We start from the raw sequence: 16,434 nt of genomic DNA, 5'->3' as shown, positions 1-16,434 counted from the left end.
TAAGAAAACAAGCATCCCACGCGTACCTTGGCAATGAGTGCGCGGAGAGTGGCGAAGCAGTGAGTCAGGTAGGTGGTGCTCTGATCACAGCTCAGAGAATTCACCAGGACACGCAGGACGCCTCCCAGCAGGCTGTCTTTACAGTCCAGGGCGGAGCTTGCCTGGGGGGTGGAAGAGCAGCATCACTGAATATGGCGGAAGGCCCAAAGGCTGCGGCTGGTGTAGAGAACTGGTATACCTTCTTAGCTGAAAGTGTTCTGGGAGCCACCGTGTGTATCATTTATTAACAATCATGAGACCTTAACTCCTTTCCCAATGGCCTCTTTTCAAAACTAACTGCGTCCAATTTGGGAGATTACCCAAAGTTCTAGGGTTCATCTCCCTCTAGTCTGGGTTATGGTTTTTGGAATGTTCTTTCTCTGTGGGCATGATTTTCTACCAGTGTTTCAAAAACAGTTGGGAGCTTCAAGTACAAGAGGGCCACTTGGTGGCAGGTGTGTCTTCTAAACTGGCAGCCTATTTGTCGGCTACAAAAGAACTAACAAGAAGGATAACTGTATTCTCTATAATGCAACTTTCCTTGGAAATTGCAAATCATTTTGAGGCTTGGTATCAGGCACACTACTCTCAGATATACCTTGTACAAAGATGCCATCAGTGTGATGCTAAACATTTAGGGTACCAAAGTTAGGGAACGTTCCAAAAGATATTGGAGTCATCCTTGGCTGCTCAAGTCCTTCCTATCAAAGGGAGGTCGTATTTGCATACATAACTCACAGTCCTCTCATGTACTTTGAATCATCCCTTGCTTGCTTTTGGTACCTAATACAAATAGGAATAGCGGTCAACAGTTGCTATTCTGTACTGTTTGGGAAACAATGATGGGAAACTATAAAGTATGCATAGGGTCAGCACAGATCTATTTTTAATTCCTAACTATTTCCCATCAATGGCTGGTCAGGCCTCAAGATGTGGAACCCTGCAACGGAAGGCTGACCTGTACTTTCCTAAAGCAGGGATGGCAAATCCGCAGGACTACCCTTGAGCAATCTGAGTATAACACACACTGAGTACTGGACATTACCCTGTGCCGTCATAATGTCAGAGCAGCACTAAAGGCCAACAGAGAGAAACGTTATCTCTGGCTTCTGTGAAGTCCTAATATTTCACTTGTGTTGGTAAATCACTTGGCCAAAGGATCATCCCTAGGGTGGCAGGCTCACCTGAAGCCATATTAAGTAAAAGGGCAGAATACTTAGTCCTTTGACGAGACCGTGTGCTTTTCCTCCCCAGAAGCTCTACTCCTAGCACAGCGGCTCCCTGGGCCAAAGCCACAAAGCTTCCTCCATCTCTCCACTCTTCTTCTTTTATCATCCTATCCCTTTTCCTAACCTCGAGTCTTCCCGACGTTCTGGGCTCCCTTCCCTGCCGTATGACTGCTTGCACCTGACCTCCATGCCAGTTTAAATGACATAACTTTCTTTCCTTCTTTTCCTTCACACTCCTCCTCCCAGCAGCTGCTAAGGCTTGCAACTTGTCAGCTTTGGGGATTTTTCTTAAAAACACTAATAATATTGTCCTTCACTTTCTACTTTAGTCCATTCTTAAACCCTCTTATTAGGAGACTAAGAACCCCAAGAGGGGACCCCAATCCTGCTATGTCATTAGCGACTCCTATCCTAGCCCATTGGAATTGACCTACCAGGAGAAACCTAATTCCCATCCTGATGCAGAGTCCACTGTCTACCTTATAAATCTAGCATGCATACTTGTGCCAGTTTAATTTTGATGGTCAGTTCCTTAGACGCCCAACTCTTTCCAAGGGAGTAGCAAGTCAGAGGAGCCAGAGGATGCTTGGCATCTCTGGAATCTGCAAGGTAGGCACCATTATAAAATCCAAACTTCCCCACTTTAGTTTTAAAAAGGCATTCTCTAAATCATGCTCACATTTCTCAATTTTGAATGATGGAGCCCCTAGCCAATTCCAAGAAACGCACCCATGAGCTGGCCAGATGGGGTGTACATTGCCCTCACCTGGATGATGTTTTCCTGCATATCCAGTATGATTAAATTTGCTTCTGTAGCCAGATTGCCACTGATCAAGGCTTCTTGATCTAATTCTGCCTTTGTTCTAAGAAACAAAAGGAGGTCAAATTAAAGCACAATCTGGCTTGGCCAGGTTCCCGCGATGACAACCAATGCACCATGTCACAAAGGATTCTTTAGAACAGTCAACCATGAATTAACACAGAGAGGCTGGCCTCTATGTAACCAAGCCAGTGTTTCCTGGGGTTTACGTCTGGTTGGGAAGATGGTCTAGTGAAGTCTCCAGGTCATCAGTATCTTCACTGTTATTAATGACGACAATTATGAAAATAACAGAAAGGGTAGAGAAGTAATTACTGGTTGCTACTGACAATTAGGTGAGCCTATCAGATAGCATGTTAGAGCCTGAGGGTCTCATCTGCTGGTCATGCATGGGCATTATGTGAATGGGGGCAGGAGTGGGGCCGCAACATGCTGAAGAGACAGGAATATGACTTGAACTGGGGAACATTGGGAACAAAGGGAGATTCAGTTCTTCACCACACAAAGTCTACCTGAGAAGGTTGCTTAGCTGCACGTGGGACTGGCTGACTCTTTCCAATGGGAAACAAGGCTCTCATCCCATGGTGCAGGGCATCAAAAATTCTGCTGGAGGTTCCCGGACTGGAACCTACCAGCTAGGAAATGGGATATCACCAGGTAGTTTCTTTTTCAGGTTTAACTTTAAGGAACTGGTACATTCTGTGAACAGATCCCTTCATCCTCACCAAGCAAGTGAAGCTGGGAAGGGAGGAAGTGGCCTTCTCTTCCACAGCTTTGCCTTCTAGGGTTCAGTTACCCAGAGTTAACAAGAGTCCGAAAACCTTAGTTGAGAAATCGAAGAACAGATTCCAGAAATAAACAAGTCATTGGCTCTGAACTGTGTGCAGTTCTGAGTGGCATGACATCATATTCCATCCTGCCAGGTGATCATTGTGGTGGCATTTCATTTGTATTTTAATAAATAAAGCTTGCCTGAAGATCAGAAAAATGAAACAGGCACACTGGTCAGCCTTACAGACCAGGCAGCAACGACACACACCTTTAGTCCCAGTAGCCACACTAGCTTGCCATAGAGACCAGGTGGTAGTGGTGCACACCTTTAATCCCAGCTCTCACACACAGTCACATTCTGAGATTCCTGGAAGCAGAATCGTCATTTCAGACTGAGGTAGAGGAAAGAGCCAGTTGCTAGTGCTTTGCTTCTCTGACCTTCAGGTTGATCCCCAGTGTCTGTCCCTGGGCTTTTACTAATCATGCTACATACAGATCATTGCTTTGCCCAATGTATCCATGACTCTCAATTGTGTGCAGTTCTGAGCAGCCTGATGTCATATTCCACCAAGTGACCCATGTCACCTGATCATTGCGTTGCCCAATGTATCCACGACTCTCATTGTGTGCAGTTCTGAGCAGTCTGATGTCATATTCCACCAAGTGACCCATGTCACCTGATCATTGCGTTGCCCAGTGTATCCATGACGCTCATTGTGTGCAGTTCTGAGCAGTCTGATGTCATATTCCACCAAGTGACCCATGTCACCTGATCATTGCGTTGCCCAATGTATCCATGACTCTCATTGTGTGCAGTTCTGAGCAGTCTGATGTCATATTCCAAGTGACCCATGTCACCTGATCATTGCGTTGCCCAGTGTATCCATGCTGCATATGCTACCTACATGTTATTTACTTAGTTGCTGTCTTAGTAACCAGATGACTGACACAGTATCACAGTGATGTAGAGAAGGATTTGGTACCATTCACAGCTTTGGGTATCCCCTGGAGTGTATTGCCTGCAGAGAAAAGGGTACTACTGCAATTTGTTTTACCATCCAAATTTAGTTTTAAGGAAAGAGAGGAGGAAAAACTGACTTTCCCAACAGTCCCCAGTGGCTAAGATGGAATTACAGATGCTGGGGTGTTATGCCATCAGTTCAAATGTCCTGGACCAGGATTATCCAGAGTTGTTCTCCTTTGTCCTTATCCAATAACAGTTGCTTATACAACACTGAGTGCTCAGAAAGCTATTGTTAACCAATATCACACTTAGGATGGGTTCTTCAGTACTAATTGTTTGACAACCCTTCCCCTCATTCTCCAGCTGACAGTATATTTATAAGGTAAGTGAAATTATAAAAGTTTTTGTTTTGATTAATTTACTGGTACGTTTAAATTCACAGTAACAGGGCCAGGTGTGGTGGTGCATGCCTTTAATTCCAGCCCTCAGGAGGCAGGGGCTGGAGGATCTTTATGAAGTTTGAAGCCAGCCTGGTCTACAAAGTGTCTCCTGGAGCCAGTGAAGAATACCTAATGAAACTCTGTCTCAAAACAACAACAGCAACTCTCCTGACAAACAAACAAAACAAAAACAACCACCACAAAGAAACCCACACTTTGACCAGCACTGTACTATGGGCCAGATGTATTATTTTAGATTTTGTGTTAGCCACACACACAAAAAGATAAAATGAAATTGATGGCATTATATTTTCTTTTCTTTCTCTTAGAAAGGTCTCATTGTGACTGGGATTCCGGGCTCACCATGTAGACCAGGCTGCCTTAAACTCACACAGATCTACCTGCTTCTGCCTCCTGGTGCTGGAATTAAGAACATGTGCCAGCACACTCAGCCAATATTAATCTTAACCATATTTTATTTAATCTAGTACATCAAAAGTATTGTTAGTAAGTAACTAATTAAAAATTATTGTGAAAATGTTCAATCTTGCATGAATTTTCACTTATTCTACATCTTAATACAAAATTACCACACTTCAACCATATGGCTTCATGTGGTTATGGCTCTTGTAATGGATAGTACAGACAGCCCTAACTTGCTTTTACAGTTGTGGCAAAATATACCTAACCATAACATGAAACTTACCACCTTAGTCATTTTTAATTGTATAATTCAGTAGTATTAATTTTTATTGTTAAGCAATATTGTCACTCCTGGGAGGTCAACTAGTAGGCTCGGACTTGTCTGCACAGTCCAGTCATTTGTAAAGTTTAACCAACCTAGAACTGGCAGAAGATACCTTGGGGCACTTTGACACTGGGTGTGGTGGCACATGCCTTTGATTCCAGCACACAGGAGGCAGAGGCAGGCAGACCTCATGAGTTCAAACACAACCTTGTCAACACAGAGCTTTCTGGGTAGTGTAAGGCCCTATCCAAAGCACAGGCAACACTTTGGAAGTTCCCATGGGTGATCTGAATGCAGCCCAGATTGAAAACTATTGCTCTAAAAGAAACAGAGCCAAACTGATTAAAATAAAGCTAAAAGAAAAGGAGAGAAACTCTCGTCTAAAAATGATAGCGATTCCAAATAGCTCTAACTCGAGCAGTTACAATTGCCACGCGGCTGCAGGACTGAGGGATCATCAGTCATCGTAATGAGCAGTCCACCAGGAGTGGGGAGCCGTGAAGGAACCTGCAGAGAACTGGCAGGACCTGTGTGCTCACAGTCAAGATTGCTGATGTCAGCAAGTGGGAAAGTCTACCTACAGCAATTCACACAGCCTGGCCAAAACATGCCTTGATACCCTCTTGCTTTAATGCGATGACCTAACCATTTAAACAGTGCTGCGTCTGCTACACACACCTGTTGTTGTTGTACAGTGTCTGAACCAGTGACCTCACACACTGAATGAAAGCAATAGGCAAGGAGAGAGGGGCAGAGAAAGCAGGGCCAAGTGCCTTATGGTGTAACTTCAAATCCATATTTCCTCCTTGAAAATGGGTGCAGAAATTTACTAACGCTTAGAACCAAAGATCTGAAGGACCAGCTAGGAAAATCGGAGTAAGCCAAAGTTCTCTAAGCAAATAGGCATTATTAATAAGACCAATAACTGGGGTTCCCATGTGACACCTGAGTGAAGATGTGATGTCTCCACATATCTCTGGACCTGACGGTTGTGGCGGTCTCCCTTCCAAGCCACAGAACAGCGCATTCTTGTTTACTGGCGAAGCCATCACCCTTTAATTGGTATCAGATACTGACTTGGAACAAGAAGCATCCTTCACTGTTAGGAAGCTATGGGATGCCAGATTATTTGGCATGCTTTCCAAAACTATTATTGAAATGTTTCTAGGAAAAAAATGTTTTAGAGCAAGGAGGAAAAAATGTGATGTTTTAGAGTAAGTTTGACTCCCCACAGTGCCATAAATTGGCTAGGATGTATCATTCATATGGTAATTTAGGTAGAGATATTAACATTTATTTATAAAAACATTCAGGTCTTCTCATCCCTCCCTTTGAGGGAAGCTGTAGCATCTATGCTCTGCCGTATGTGTGGGGTCTTCAACCATTCAGTGTTTTGCTCAGGGAATCTGGGTTTCATAAGCTACCTGTGACTAAGAGGCGGAGAAGACATACATTATCTGTTCACGCACATTTAGCTTTAGCTCTCTTATGTCTAAACTGTTACACACAGTTACCTCCTTCCCCTTTGATGTATAATACACGTGTGCTGGCTGGTTTCTGTCAACTTGACATCCACCTAGACATTTCTGGGAAGAGTGGATCTCAGTTGAGGGATTGCCTCTATCATACTGGGCTACAGTCAAGTCTATGGCAGCATTGTCTTGATTAATGATTGATGCGGGCGGGCCCAGCTCACTGTGGGTGGTGCCACCCCTGGGCAGGTGGTCCTGAGTTGTGTAAGAAAGCAAGCTAGCAAGTTACAGAGAGAAGTCAGTAAGGAATGTTTCTTCATGGCCTTGGCTTCAGTTTCTGCCTCTAGGTTCCTACCCTGACTTCCTTCTGTGATGAGCTATAAATCATAGGATAAAATAAATCCCGTCCCCTCAAGCTGCTTTTGGTCTCAGTGTTTTATCAGAGCAATTGAAAGCCTTTGCGCGCGCGCACACACACATACACAGAGCATATATTGCCATCCAAACAGGGTTGTTTTTCACTTTCTTTGTAATTTTTTTCTGATTATAAACGATATGAAAATGCAAACCCAATGTAGGAAACATAACAGACTGTCAAAAAGAAAATATAAATCACATTTTTAAAACCTCCAAATCCCTATTAAGGTTTTGGTAAATTTCTGTGTGGACTTTTTTGTTTGTTTTCCAAGACAAGGTTTCTCTGTGTAGCCCTGGCTGTCCTGGAAGTCACTGTGTAAACCAGGCTGGCCTCAAACTCACAAAGATCTGCCTTCCTCTGCCTCCCGAGTGCCGGGATTAAAAATACTACCCCCAACCAGCCAGTTCTGACTTTTTAAATTTATTCTTATTTTATGTGCATTGGTATTTTGCCTGTATGTATGTCTGTGTGAGAATGTCAGATCTTGGAGTTATAGTCTTGTAAGCTGACATGTGGGTGCTGGGAATCGAACACTGGTCCTCTGGAAGAGCAGTCAATGCTTCCAAATGCCGAGCCATCTCTCCAGCCCAAGCAGTTCTGATATTTTTGAGCAATAAAAATATAAGGCTACTATAAATACCCCTGACTACCCATCCTTGCACCCACTGTCTCTATGGAAATACGGATGTGGAGTTACATGTCAGGACACCAGGTTCTGCTTTCTCTGTTTCTCTGCTGTTCACCAGTGGCTTTCAGCAGCAGCCCGAGGCTGTGGAAGCTGGGCTTCTGAAAACAACGGGTACATTTTTTAAGAGCTGAGCCATAGCATCTTCAACCTTTGGGCATCCTGGGTAGCTGGAGCCGTATTTACACAGACAGTATGCTTCCCTTTCTTACCCTTGGAAGGATGCAGTTGTCCCAGAAACACAAGCAGCCTGGGAAAGCTAGTTAAAGACTTCAAATGAAAGTAGCCCAGAGCAGCCAAGAGACTCACTTATCCAGCTTCTCGTTAGCTTGCCGCCACTGTGTCTGCTCTTTCCTCCATCTCAGATTTTCACTGAGGCCTGGAAATCGGTCATTCCCTAGGAGTTAAGAAACACACGGCAGGAATTTGATTAGCATGAAACCCTCTAAGATAACAACCGAAAGTCGAGCGTGCAGCTTTACTGAGAAGGCTCAGCACATTCTTCAGTTAATCAGTTTGTCTGCCGTGAGGAGATAAAGCCACCGTGCTGTGTCTGTGGTGACCTGACCTGGATGGACAGGGGGCAGCTATGAAAGATGTCCTGCCTTTCGCATTTCCCCTGAGCAGGGGCTTCCGTAGGCCCCCCAGCCCCTCAACCCGACCTGCTGGAAAGAAGAGCAGGCATCCAGCGAAGGTGCTGAGTGCCCTCCTGTTGCTGTTTCCCTAGGAACACATGGCATCTGAATGTCTTACTGTGATGAGCTCAGGTGTGTGGATCACAGGGTCCCTAGGAAGGTGGCATGCTGGCACTGTTTGGGGAAGACTGCTCTACCCCAGGAACATATCAAATGACTCAGGGCTATGACCTAGGGCCCCAGAGCCCTCCAGTTTGTTGATCAGTCTCCTTCCAGGGCCTAAACACAAGGGAGACAGTGTCCCCTCCTTCAATCACTTTCTTGGATGTGGCCTTTACTGGCTCTTAAACCTCAATAAAACATGGGCCTTTGGGAACTTTCAGGGTTATCCTTGCCCCCAGAGGCAGAGAACAAGCATTTTACAAGCCAAGCACAGGATCCAGAACCAGGACCTTCCTTCCCATAAAGAGTGAAGAGCTGTCTAACAAGTGGAAAGGCCGCCCCCACACCTGGAGTGCGACGGCGCATCATCTCCCCACGGGCTCCTTCCCCACGCAGAAGGGCCTCTTCCAGCTTGGCCTTGACATCCCGTGACTTCTGCAGGACTTGGGTACTGACTTTGTCAGAGCTCTGCTTTCCCTGGAAGGACAGAGGTAGGAACATTCAGTTTAGGGGTGTCTCTGTAGATGGAGGGATTCGTCAAAAGAGAACACTTCAGGGTCACATCAGGGAGTTTTGATGTATACTACACAGACACTTTTTCCGGAGGCTTCTGCAGATGAAACTTTATTAGCAGGAATGGGCCCACTGCAATAGACGGCTATTCTTTCCATGTGGAATGGTCACACTGGCAAATGCACAAGCTAGGGGCTGGAATGCAGACGCATGAAGAATGAACGACGCTGTCATTGCTCAAAGGGTCAAGAGTAACAAGACAGGACTGAAGGAAATGTCAAAGACACCCCACACCTGAGGACGACACCCCACACCTGAAGACACCCCACATCTGAAGACACCCCACACCTGAAGACACCCCACACCTGAAGACACCGCACACCTGAAGACACCCCACACCTACCTTGTACTCAAAGCAGGAGACACAGATGAACAGCAGGTCTAAAATCCTGTTGAGCTGCATGGAAGGCAGGTCAGCAATCCATCTCCTAATGAGGCCCTGATCAGCGTTCTTCATGATCCACAGGAAGCAAACCATGAGGTGGCGTGTGGTGTCTGCATTCAGCATATTGTATTGCTTATAGGGCTGGAGGGAGGCAAACGGTGGGGGAAGGCGGGGGAAGGTGTGAGAGGAAGTCAAGCAACAGAAAAAGACAAAACTGTAAGAGATGAGAACCTCTCAGAACACTGTATCCACTTCTTCCCTGGCTGGGCATCTACTTTCTGCAGCCCCGTCTTCCCAAGGCAAGGGAATGTGTGCTCAGTAAAGGCTTTACCTTGGCAGTTTGGGTTAAGCTAAGAAACACTGAACAAAGCACGGTCTGGTGTCTGTCCCGGGCCCTGACCATGTTCTTCAATACCAACGATGCAATGGAGCATTCTTGCTGATCTCCAAGAACGTCTACAAGATGGCCAGCAGAGGGTTGGACTTATGGAGGAAAACTGGCCTAACTAGAGACGATGAATAATCCTATAATCCTACAGTTCTGCTTCAAGTCAAGGTCATGAGCTCCTCGGCACATGGATTGACCATGTTTGTGAAGCCGTCTACACCAAAATTCACCCAAGGATGGGTGGGTTTCTACAGGCAATTCCTTACAGGCAATTAATATAAAAGGTACATACTGCCCTGAGCAGGTAACTTTGGTAAGGAGGATTATTCAGATCTAGAGTGTAATCATAAGGAACACTGTTGAATTGTAAGATTGGCGATGCCTAGTCTCACGTGTCCTGTCTCCCTGATTCCCCAACTCTCCTAGGCAATGGTGAAAGAGGCTGAGGCTGCTAGGTGCTGGGAGGAAAGGAAAAAAAATCCATCTAGTAAAGAATAGTTGTGTCAAGACCCTGCCTCACTCAAGAAAGCCAAGTAAGCTTCCTGCAGAATCGGATCTTATGTTGAAGTGTGAAATGAGATTGACTGCCTCGCTTTCGCAAAGCCTAGGTTGCCCTGGGCGCATCCCTAGGATCATAAAATCAAACATGTTAAGTCGAGTAAAAACAGACCAGGAACAGCACTGAGCTAGAAGATGACGTGTTGTCTTGACAAGAGATGGAGTGCATCAGCAAATGGAAGAGTCCCTCAAGTGCAGTGGAGGGGACATCCCACAAAGAGCCCTTCTATCAAAGGACAAGCTGAACAAATCTCAGGCTCTCTGGGGGCCTAGAAAAGCTGAGGGCTTTTGCTTTGGATGCTCTGGTCACTTTGGTCATTTACCAGAGGCAAACATTAAGACTAATAAACACACGGAGTAAGCCCAGCCTAACTTCAATGGTGTGATCTCTGTAATGGTTCAGAGTCCCCAAGTACCCCTCTCTGATAGTTTTCTGCACCTGGCACACTGGGACTGGCTAAATGTGACGTGTGCATCTCTTGCTGTTGCCATGGCTGTCTGAGCAGTGTGCTTCTTGGCTGGCTGTCAGCCTCTGATTACTGTAGCACAGTGGGGAGGCAGAAACCCTCTCTGTCCTAAGCTGGGTTCTATCAGAAGTCAGGAGGAGGACATACCAACAAGAAACGATCTTAAGGAATGTGTACCAACATACCAAGGAAGACAGCATTGCTCCGTTTGTCTTCAAATTAAAATGATTCCCTGCTATGGCCAGGGCCACATTCTGGTTGATTCCATTGGCCACATCTTGTTCTTCATAGGAGCCACTGGCGCGGCTTTTCCCACTGCGAGTATCTGCAACTGCAATTAAACATCACCGTGGGTGACAGCAAGCCAAAGACCACACTTCCCGGTCTTCAACCCAATAAGTGACAGCAGCATCTTAGTTAATAAAGTCAGCAAGTAATTCAAAACCTGGTGTTTCCCATCATTTGTCTAGGGAAAAAGCAGACAGGCTTAAAACAAACGGAGGGGTGAGCACAAGCTCAGGCTACAAACTAATTTTTCAGATGTTAGAAATAGAAGTTTCCAAAGTTTTATAATACTTCTTTGCGTTCTGTTCTGTATTTAAAATAAGACTGTTTATTGCACATAATGATCCAGTAAGATGGAACCTATAATTACAGAATAAGTTCCTTGTAGAATTATATGCGATTATAATAAATCATACACTAAGATTGTTTCAAAAGTCTAAGCATATCTGTATTTACAGAAAAGCCAAATTTGTCAGAGGTCACCTATGGTAACAGATGCAGCTTAAGTTTGAATTTAGATGTATCTTTAACATTTTTATTTTATTTTTATAGTTTTGCTACATGTATGTCTGTGTAGCACTTTCATGACCCCAGAGTCTACAACAGGTCATCAGAACTGAATCTGGAGTCACAGACAGTCATGAGCTGCCATGTAGGTGCTAGGAATTGATGCTGGGTCTTTTGGAAGAGCAGCCAGTGCTCATAAGTACTGAGCCATGTTTCCAGCCCCATGGGCTGTATCTTTAAAATAAATTCATTTTTATTTTATATATATATATATATGTTAGTGCCTGTGTGTATGTATGTGTACTTCATGGGTTTTGGGAAGTCAGAAGAGGGTCTCAGATACTCTGGAACTGGAGTTTCAGGCAGTTGTGAGCTGTTGGGAACCAAACCCAGATCCTCTGCAAGAGCAGCAAGTGCTCTTAACTGCTGAGCTTTCCCCCTGGTAATTTACATGACGATTTTTTTTTAATAAAGAAGAGAAATAACTACTTCCATAGGAATGCTGGCTTTTCGCTTTACAATATGCATGAATTAAAGGTTCTAGATCATTGTCCTCATCTTGTGAATTTGGGTGCATATGAATGTGTGTGTGTGTGTGTGTGTGTGTGTGTGAGAGAGAGAGAGAGAGAGAGAGAGAGAGAGAGTGCATCTGGAGGCAAGAAGATGATCTTGTTTTTGTTCCTCAGCCACTGTCCACTTCTCCCCTCCCCCACCTGGATGGCTGACTGGAGGACTCCAGGAATTTTCCTGTTTCACCTTCCCAGTGATGGGATTACAAGTGTACACCACCGTGTCAGAAACTTTTAGGTGAGTTCTGGGAATTGAACATAGATCCTTGTGTTTGGATGGTGAGCTCTTTACTGACTAAGCTATTTCCACAACCCCAGTCTCATTATTTTATAAACTAAATAGTTGTTATTGTCCTGATTTTACAGATGACTTAGTCAACATGCCACCATACTTGGAGGAAGTGGGAAACTCAGACGGCTCTGTGGGACTCAGGGGTGATGCCTTGTAAGGACTGCTGGGCTCAGGCAGGCATTCTCCAGACTCTAGACCATTTATCTACAAACCCCAGCAGGGCAACCTCTCCAAACTCACAGAGCAAAAGCTATTCTGAAGTGACCAGAAGAGTGTTCTTCCGCCTATATTCTCCAGCCCAGACTGGAACAGGAACATAAATCCAGGAGGTGGGAAGTTTTGAAAAATTTTATGCTGTCTTCTTGTCATTAAGTAAAAGATACTGACCTCAGAATTGACCTCTTGCTGACAAAAGCAAACTTTTTTTTTTGCTGTGGCATAATTTCCTAATATTAAAAGACTCCATGATTTATGTGTCAGTGGATTGGCATAAAGCAAAAAGTCTTTTGGTTCCAATTGATCCTTTGTACGCACCGTGAAAGAAAACGAACGTGTTTATTTGAACAGAGCAGCAACCTCAGAAGAGAGTAACGAGTTCTCTTCTATTCCATCCTTCATTGCACAGTTAATGACATCCACCAGAAACCAGCAGATCAGTGAATGAATGTACAAATAGTTTCTCTCTCTTACACACACACACACACACACACACACACACGTAATTCTGTGTTTTTTTTTGTTTTTTTTTAAAGATTTATTTATTTATTATGTGTACAACATTCTTTCCATGTATGCCTGCATGCCAGAAGAGGGCACCAGATCTCATAGATGTCTGTGAGCCATCATGTGGTTGCTGGGAATTGAACTCAGGACCTGTGGAAGAGCAGTCAGTGCTCTTAACCTCTGAGCCATCTCTCCAGCCCGTAATTCTGTGTTTTAAAAACCTGTGGGGTCAGGAAAGTTTTAGTGACCAGTGCTATGAAGTGTTACCCACACAGGCTATCCACACTAGAGCTGATGAGAGAGCTTGCTTTCTGTGTGAGAGACCTCAGGCAGAAAACAGCAGGTCCTTACCTGTGAAGTCATAGAGCTGTGGCAAAGCATCCAGAATGATGCCGACCAAGGGCAAGTATAGGGCGGCGATTTTGACTTTGACTTCTGGTTTGAGACACCGTGGATCCAGGTCGTGAGAACTCAGGAGGCTGTGGATGGCACTCACAGCTTTTCTCTGTACTCTGCTGATTCTGTTGACACAACAGCGAGAAACCAGGCTATGGTGAGGGAGGCTATGTGCCCTTAAGCCAAAGAGTGCCCCATATGATCCTGAACAATCCAGGGACAGTGTGAAAAGCAAGTAAAACACGGTAGAAGAGAGGCTGCCTGTGTTACCATCCTGGTCTATTCAACCTTCTGTTTTCAAGCTCACAGTATCATGAGTACTCCATTCCTTTCCGATACCGAGTGACATTCCGCTGTGCATAGAAAACAATCTCATTATCCCCTCATCTGCTGATGAACGTTTGAGTTGCTAATACTTTGGGACTATCATGAATGATGAGTGCTCCTGGTTTTTGTGTGGGTGTAAGTATGCACCCCTTTGGCGTGCCCCTCAGTTAAACCACTGGAGTCAGAACTCCATCTTGACCTTTAGTGATTTCTTCACCAGGTTACATTCCTGCCAGCTGTGTCTGAATGCTGAATGCTCTATTATCTGTCTTTTTAATCTTTTTCGTCGTCGTCTTCTTTTCTTCTTCTTCTTCTTCTTCTTCTTCTTCTTCTTCTTCTTCTTCTTCTTCTTCTTCTTCATCATCATCATCATCATCTTTCTCTCTCTCTGGTCTTGTTTTGTTTTGGTTTTTCGAGACAAGTTTTCTCTGTGTAACCCTAGCTGTCCTGGAACTTGCTCTGTAGATCAGGCTGGCCTTGAACTCAGAGATCTACCTGCCTCTGCTTCCTGAGTGCTGGAACTAAAGGTGTGAGCCACCATGGCCTGGCTTCCCCCTCTCTCTCTAATGCTGGGGATTGAACTTAGGTCCTAGCAAATGCTAGCCAAGTGCTCTAGCCACACCTCTGTTTCTCTGTCTTTTCATCACAACCACCCTAGTACTCAGAATGTGGTATTTAATCACAGTTTTAATGACGTACTGGCATCAACATCTTTTCATAATCTATGACCATACCTTCTTTGGAAACTATCTGTATCAAACTTTTGCTCATGGTGGCACATGGGTTTAATTCTAGTATTCAGGGGGCAGAGGCAGGCAGATCTCTGTGAGTCTGAGGCCAGTCTACTCTACATAGTGAGTTCCAGGACTGCTAGGGCTACACAGAGAGACTCTGTCTCAACAAACAAATAAAAACTTTAGGTATAGCTAGGGGAGCGTAGCATTTGGGAAACTGAGGCAATAGGATTATGGGTTTGAGGCTAGCCTGAGTTACACAGTGAGACTTTGTTTCAACAAACAAAAACAAGCAAGTAAACAAAACAGAAAAAAGATTTAAGTTTCCTTTTATTCCTGAGGTCTAAAATTAACATATATATCATATATATATATATGATATAAATTCTTCATTAGATCTGTGACTTGTAAAAATTTTTGCCCTTCCTGTGGATCTGTGGATTATCTTCTAACTTTCCTATTTAATTTTTGTTTTGAAATGGTCACTATATAGTCCTGGCTGACTTGGAACTCTCTGTGTGAACCAGGTTGGCCTCACTGAGCTCCTCCTGCCTCTGCCTCCGAGTGCTGAGATTAAAGGTGTTCACTACCATGCCTGGACTCTTAATTTTCTTTTTTTTTTAAATTTTTTTTATTAATTTATTTATTTATTAAAGATTTCTGTCTCTTCCCCGCCACCGCCTCCCATTTCCCTCCCCCTCCCCCAACTAAGTCTCCCCCCAGCCCGAAAAGCAATCAGGGTTCCCTGTCCTGTGGGAAGTCCAAGGAACCCCCACCTCCATCCAGGTCATTGAGCTTATAATTAGTGATCCTAGAGAAGCTAAATAAGGAGAACCCAAAGAAAAACATATAGGCATCCTCCTGAATATTAACCTTCAGCAAGCGATGAAAGGAGACAGAGACAGAGACCCAAATTGGAGCACAGGACTGAAATCTCAAGGTCCAAATCAGGAGCAGAAGGAGAGAGCACGAGCAAGGAACTCAGGACCGCGAGGGGTGCACCTGCACACTGAGACAATGGGGATGTTCTATTGGGAACTCACCAAGGCCAGCTGGCCTGGGTCTGGAAAAGCCTGGGATAAATCCGGACTCTCTGAACATAGCGGACAATGAGGACTACTGAGAACTCAAGAACAATGGTAATGGGTTTCTGATCCTACTGCACGCACTGGCTTTGTGGGAGCCTAGGCAGTTTGGACTCTTAATTTTCTTATAAGGAAAATCCAACTCTGTTTTCTTCTGTTGTTGCTCAGACTTTTATTTTCAGAGCTGGAGTGCCTCTGGCTAGTTCAAGTGTTTGAAGACGATGACTCTGGTTTTACCTTCTCTGTCTACCCCACAGCTTTAGGTCTTCCACCTTAGGCCGTAGGTTTAGTTAACTTTTGCCTACAGTCAGGATGAGGGTTGTCTTCACGTTTTTGCATGTGACTATCAAGGAGCATTTGTTGAATTATTTCTCCCTCACTGACTTATTTTGAGGTACCCTAGACAAAACTCAACTGATGATAAGTGTTAAGATTTACTTCTGGATTCTTAATCTGGTTGTACTGACGGATGTGTCCATTTGTGTCTTAGAGCCATGAAGTCAAGTAATTTCGCTTTGTAGTGAATTTTAAAATCAAGAATGTGAATCTTTCAATTGTATTTTTTTTAAAAAAAAAAACACTGTTTGGGCTATAGGGGTTTACTTGAATTTCCAGACTCATTTTAGGAACAGCTTAATTTCTGCAGTGAAGTCAGCCGGAATTTTGAGAGGCACTGCATCAAATTCACAGGTCAGTTTATGGCACAATGCCACCCTAGTATTGTATGCTCTGACTGTGGACACGGGATGTGTAGCATGTAGC

At 44.5% G+C, this 16,434-nt stretch overlaps 1 protein-coding gene and 1 non-coding gene across 3 annotated transcripts in view; one reads left to right on the top strand and one right to left on the bottom strand.

The window, feature by feature from the left end:
- Dock8 (dedicator of cytokinesis 8) overlaps window positions 1-16,434 on the bottom strand; it is a 191,013-nt gene that overhangs the window by 30,461 nt on the left and 144,118 nt on the right. For both annotated transcript variants that reach the window (XM_075973748.1, XM_075973749.1), the window contains 7 exons: window positions 13,482-13,651; window positions 10,940-11,085; window positions 9,300-9,482; window positions 8,731-8,860; window positions 7,896-7,983; window positions 2,035-2,131; window positions 27-161 (listed from right to left, as the gene is read on the bottom strand). In XM_075973748.1, coding sequence (XP_075829863.1) covers window positions 27-161; window positions 2,035-2,131; window positions 7,896-7,983; window positions 8,731-8,860; window positions 9,300-9,482; window positions 10,940-11,085; window positions 13,482-13,651 — 949 coding nt within the window. The remainder of the gene's footprint in view (window positions 1-26; window positions 162-2,034; window positions 2,132-7,895; window positions 7,984-8,730; window positions 8,861-9,299; window positions 9,483-10,939; window positions 11,086-13,481; window positions 13,652-16,434) is intronic.
- LOC142851459 (small nucleolar RNA SNORA24) lies at window positions 5,976-6,106 on the top strand. The gene has a single exon (XR_012910778.1). It is a non-coding gene; the product is annotated as a small nucleolar RNA SNORA24 (small nucleolar RNA).

This window comes from Microtus pennsylvanicus, chromosome 5 (genome assembly GCF_037038515.1).
Source record: "Microtus pennsylvanicus isolate mMicPen1 chromosome 5, mMicPen1.hap1, whole genome shotgun sequence".
NCBI lineage: Eukaryota > Metazoa > Chordata > Mammalia > Rodentia > Cricetidae > Microtus > Microtus pennsylvanicus.
The sequence above is the reverse complement of the archived record's forward strand: the minus strand, read 5'-3'. Positions and strand labels throughout refer to the sequence as shown.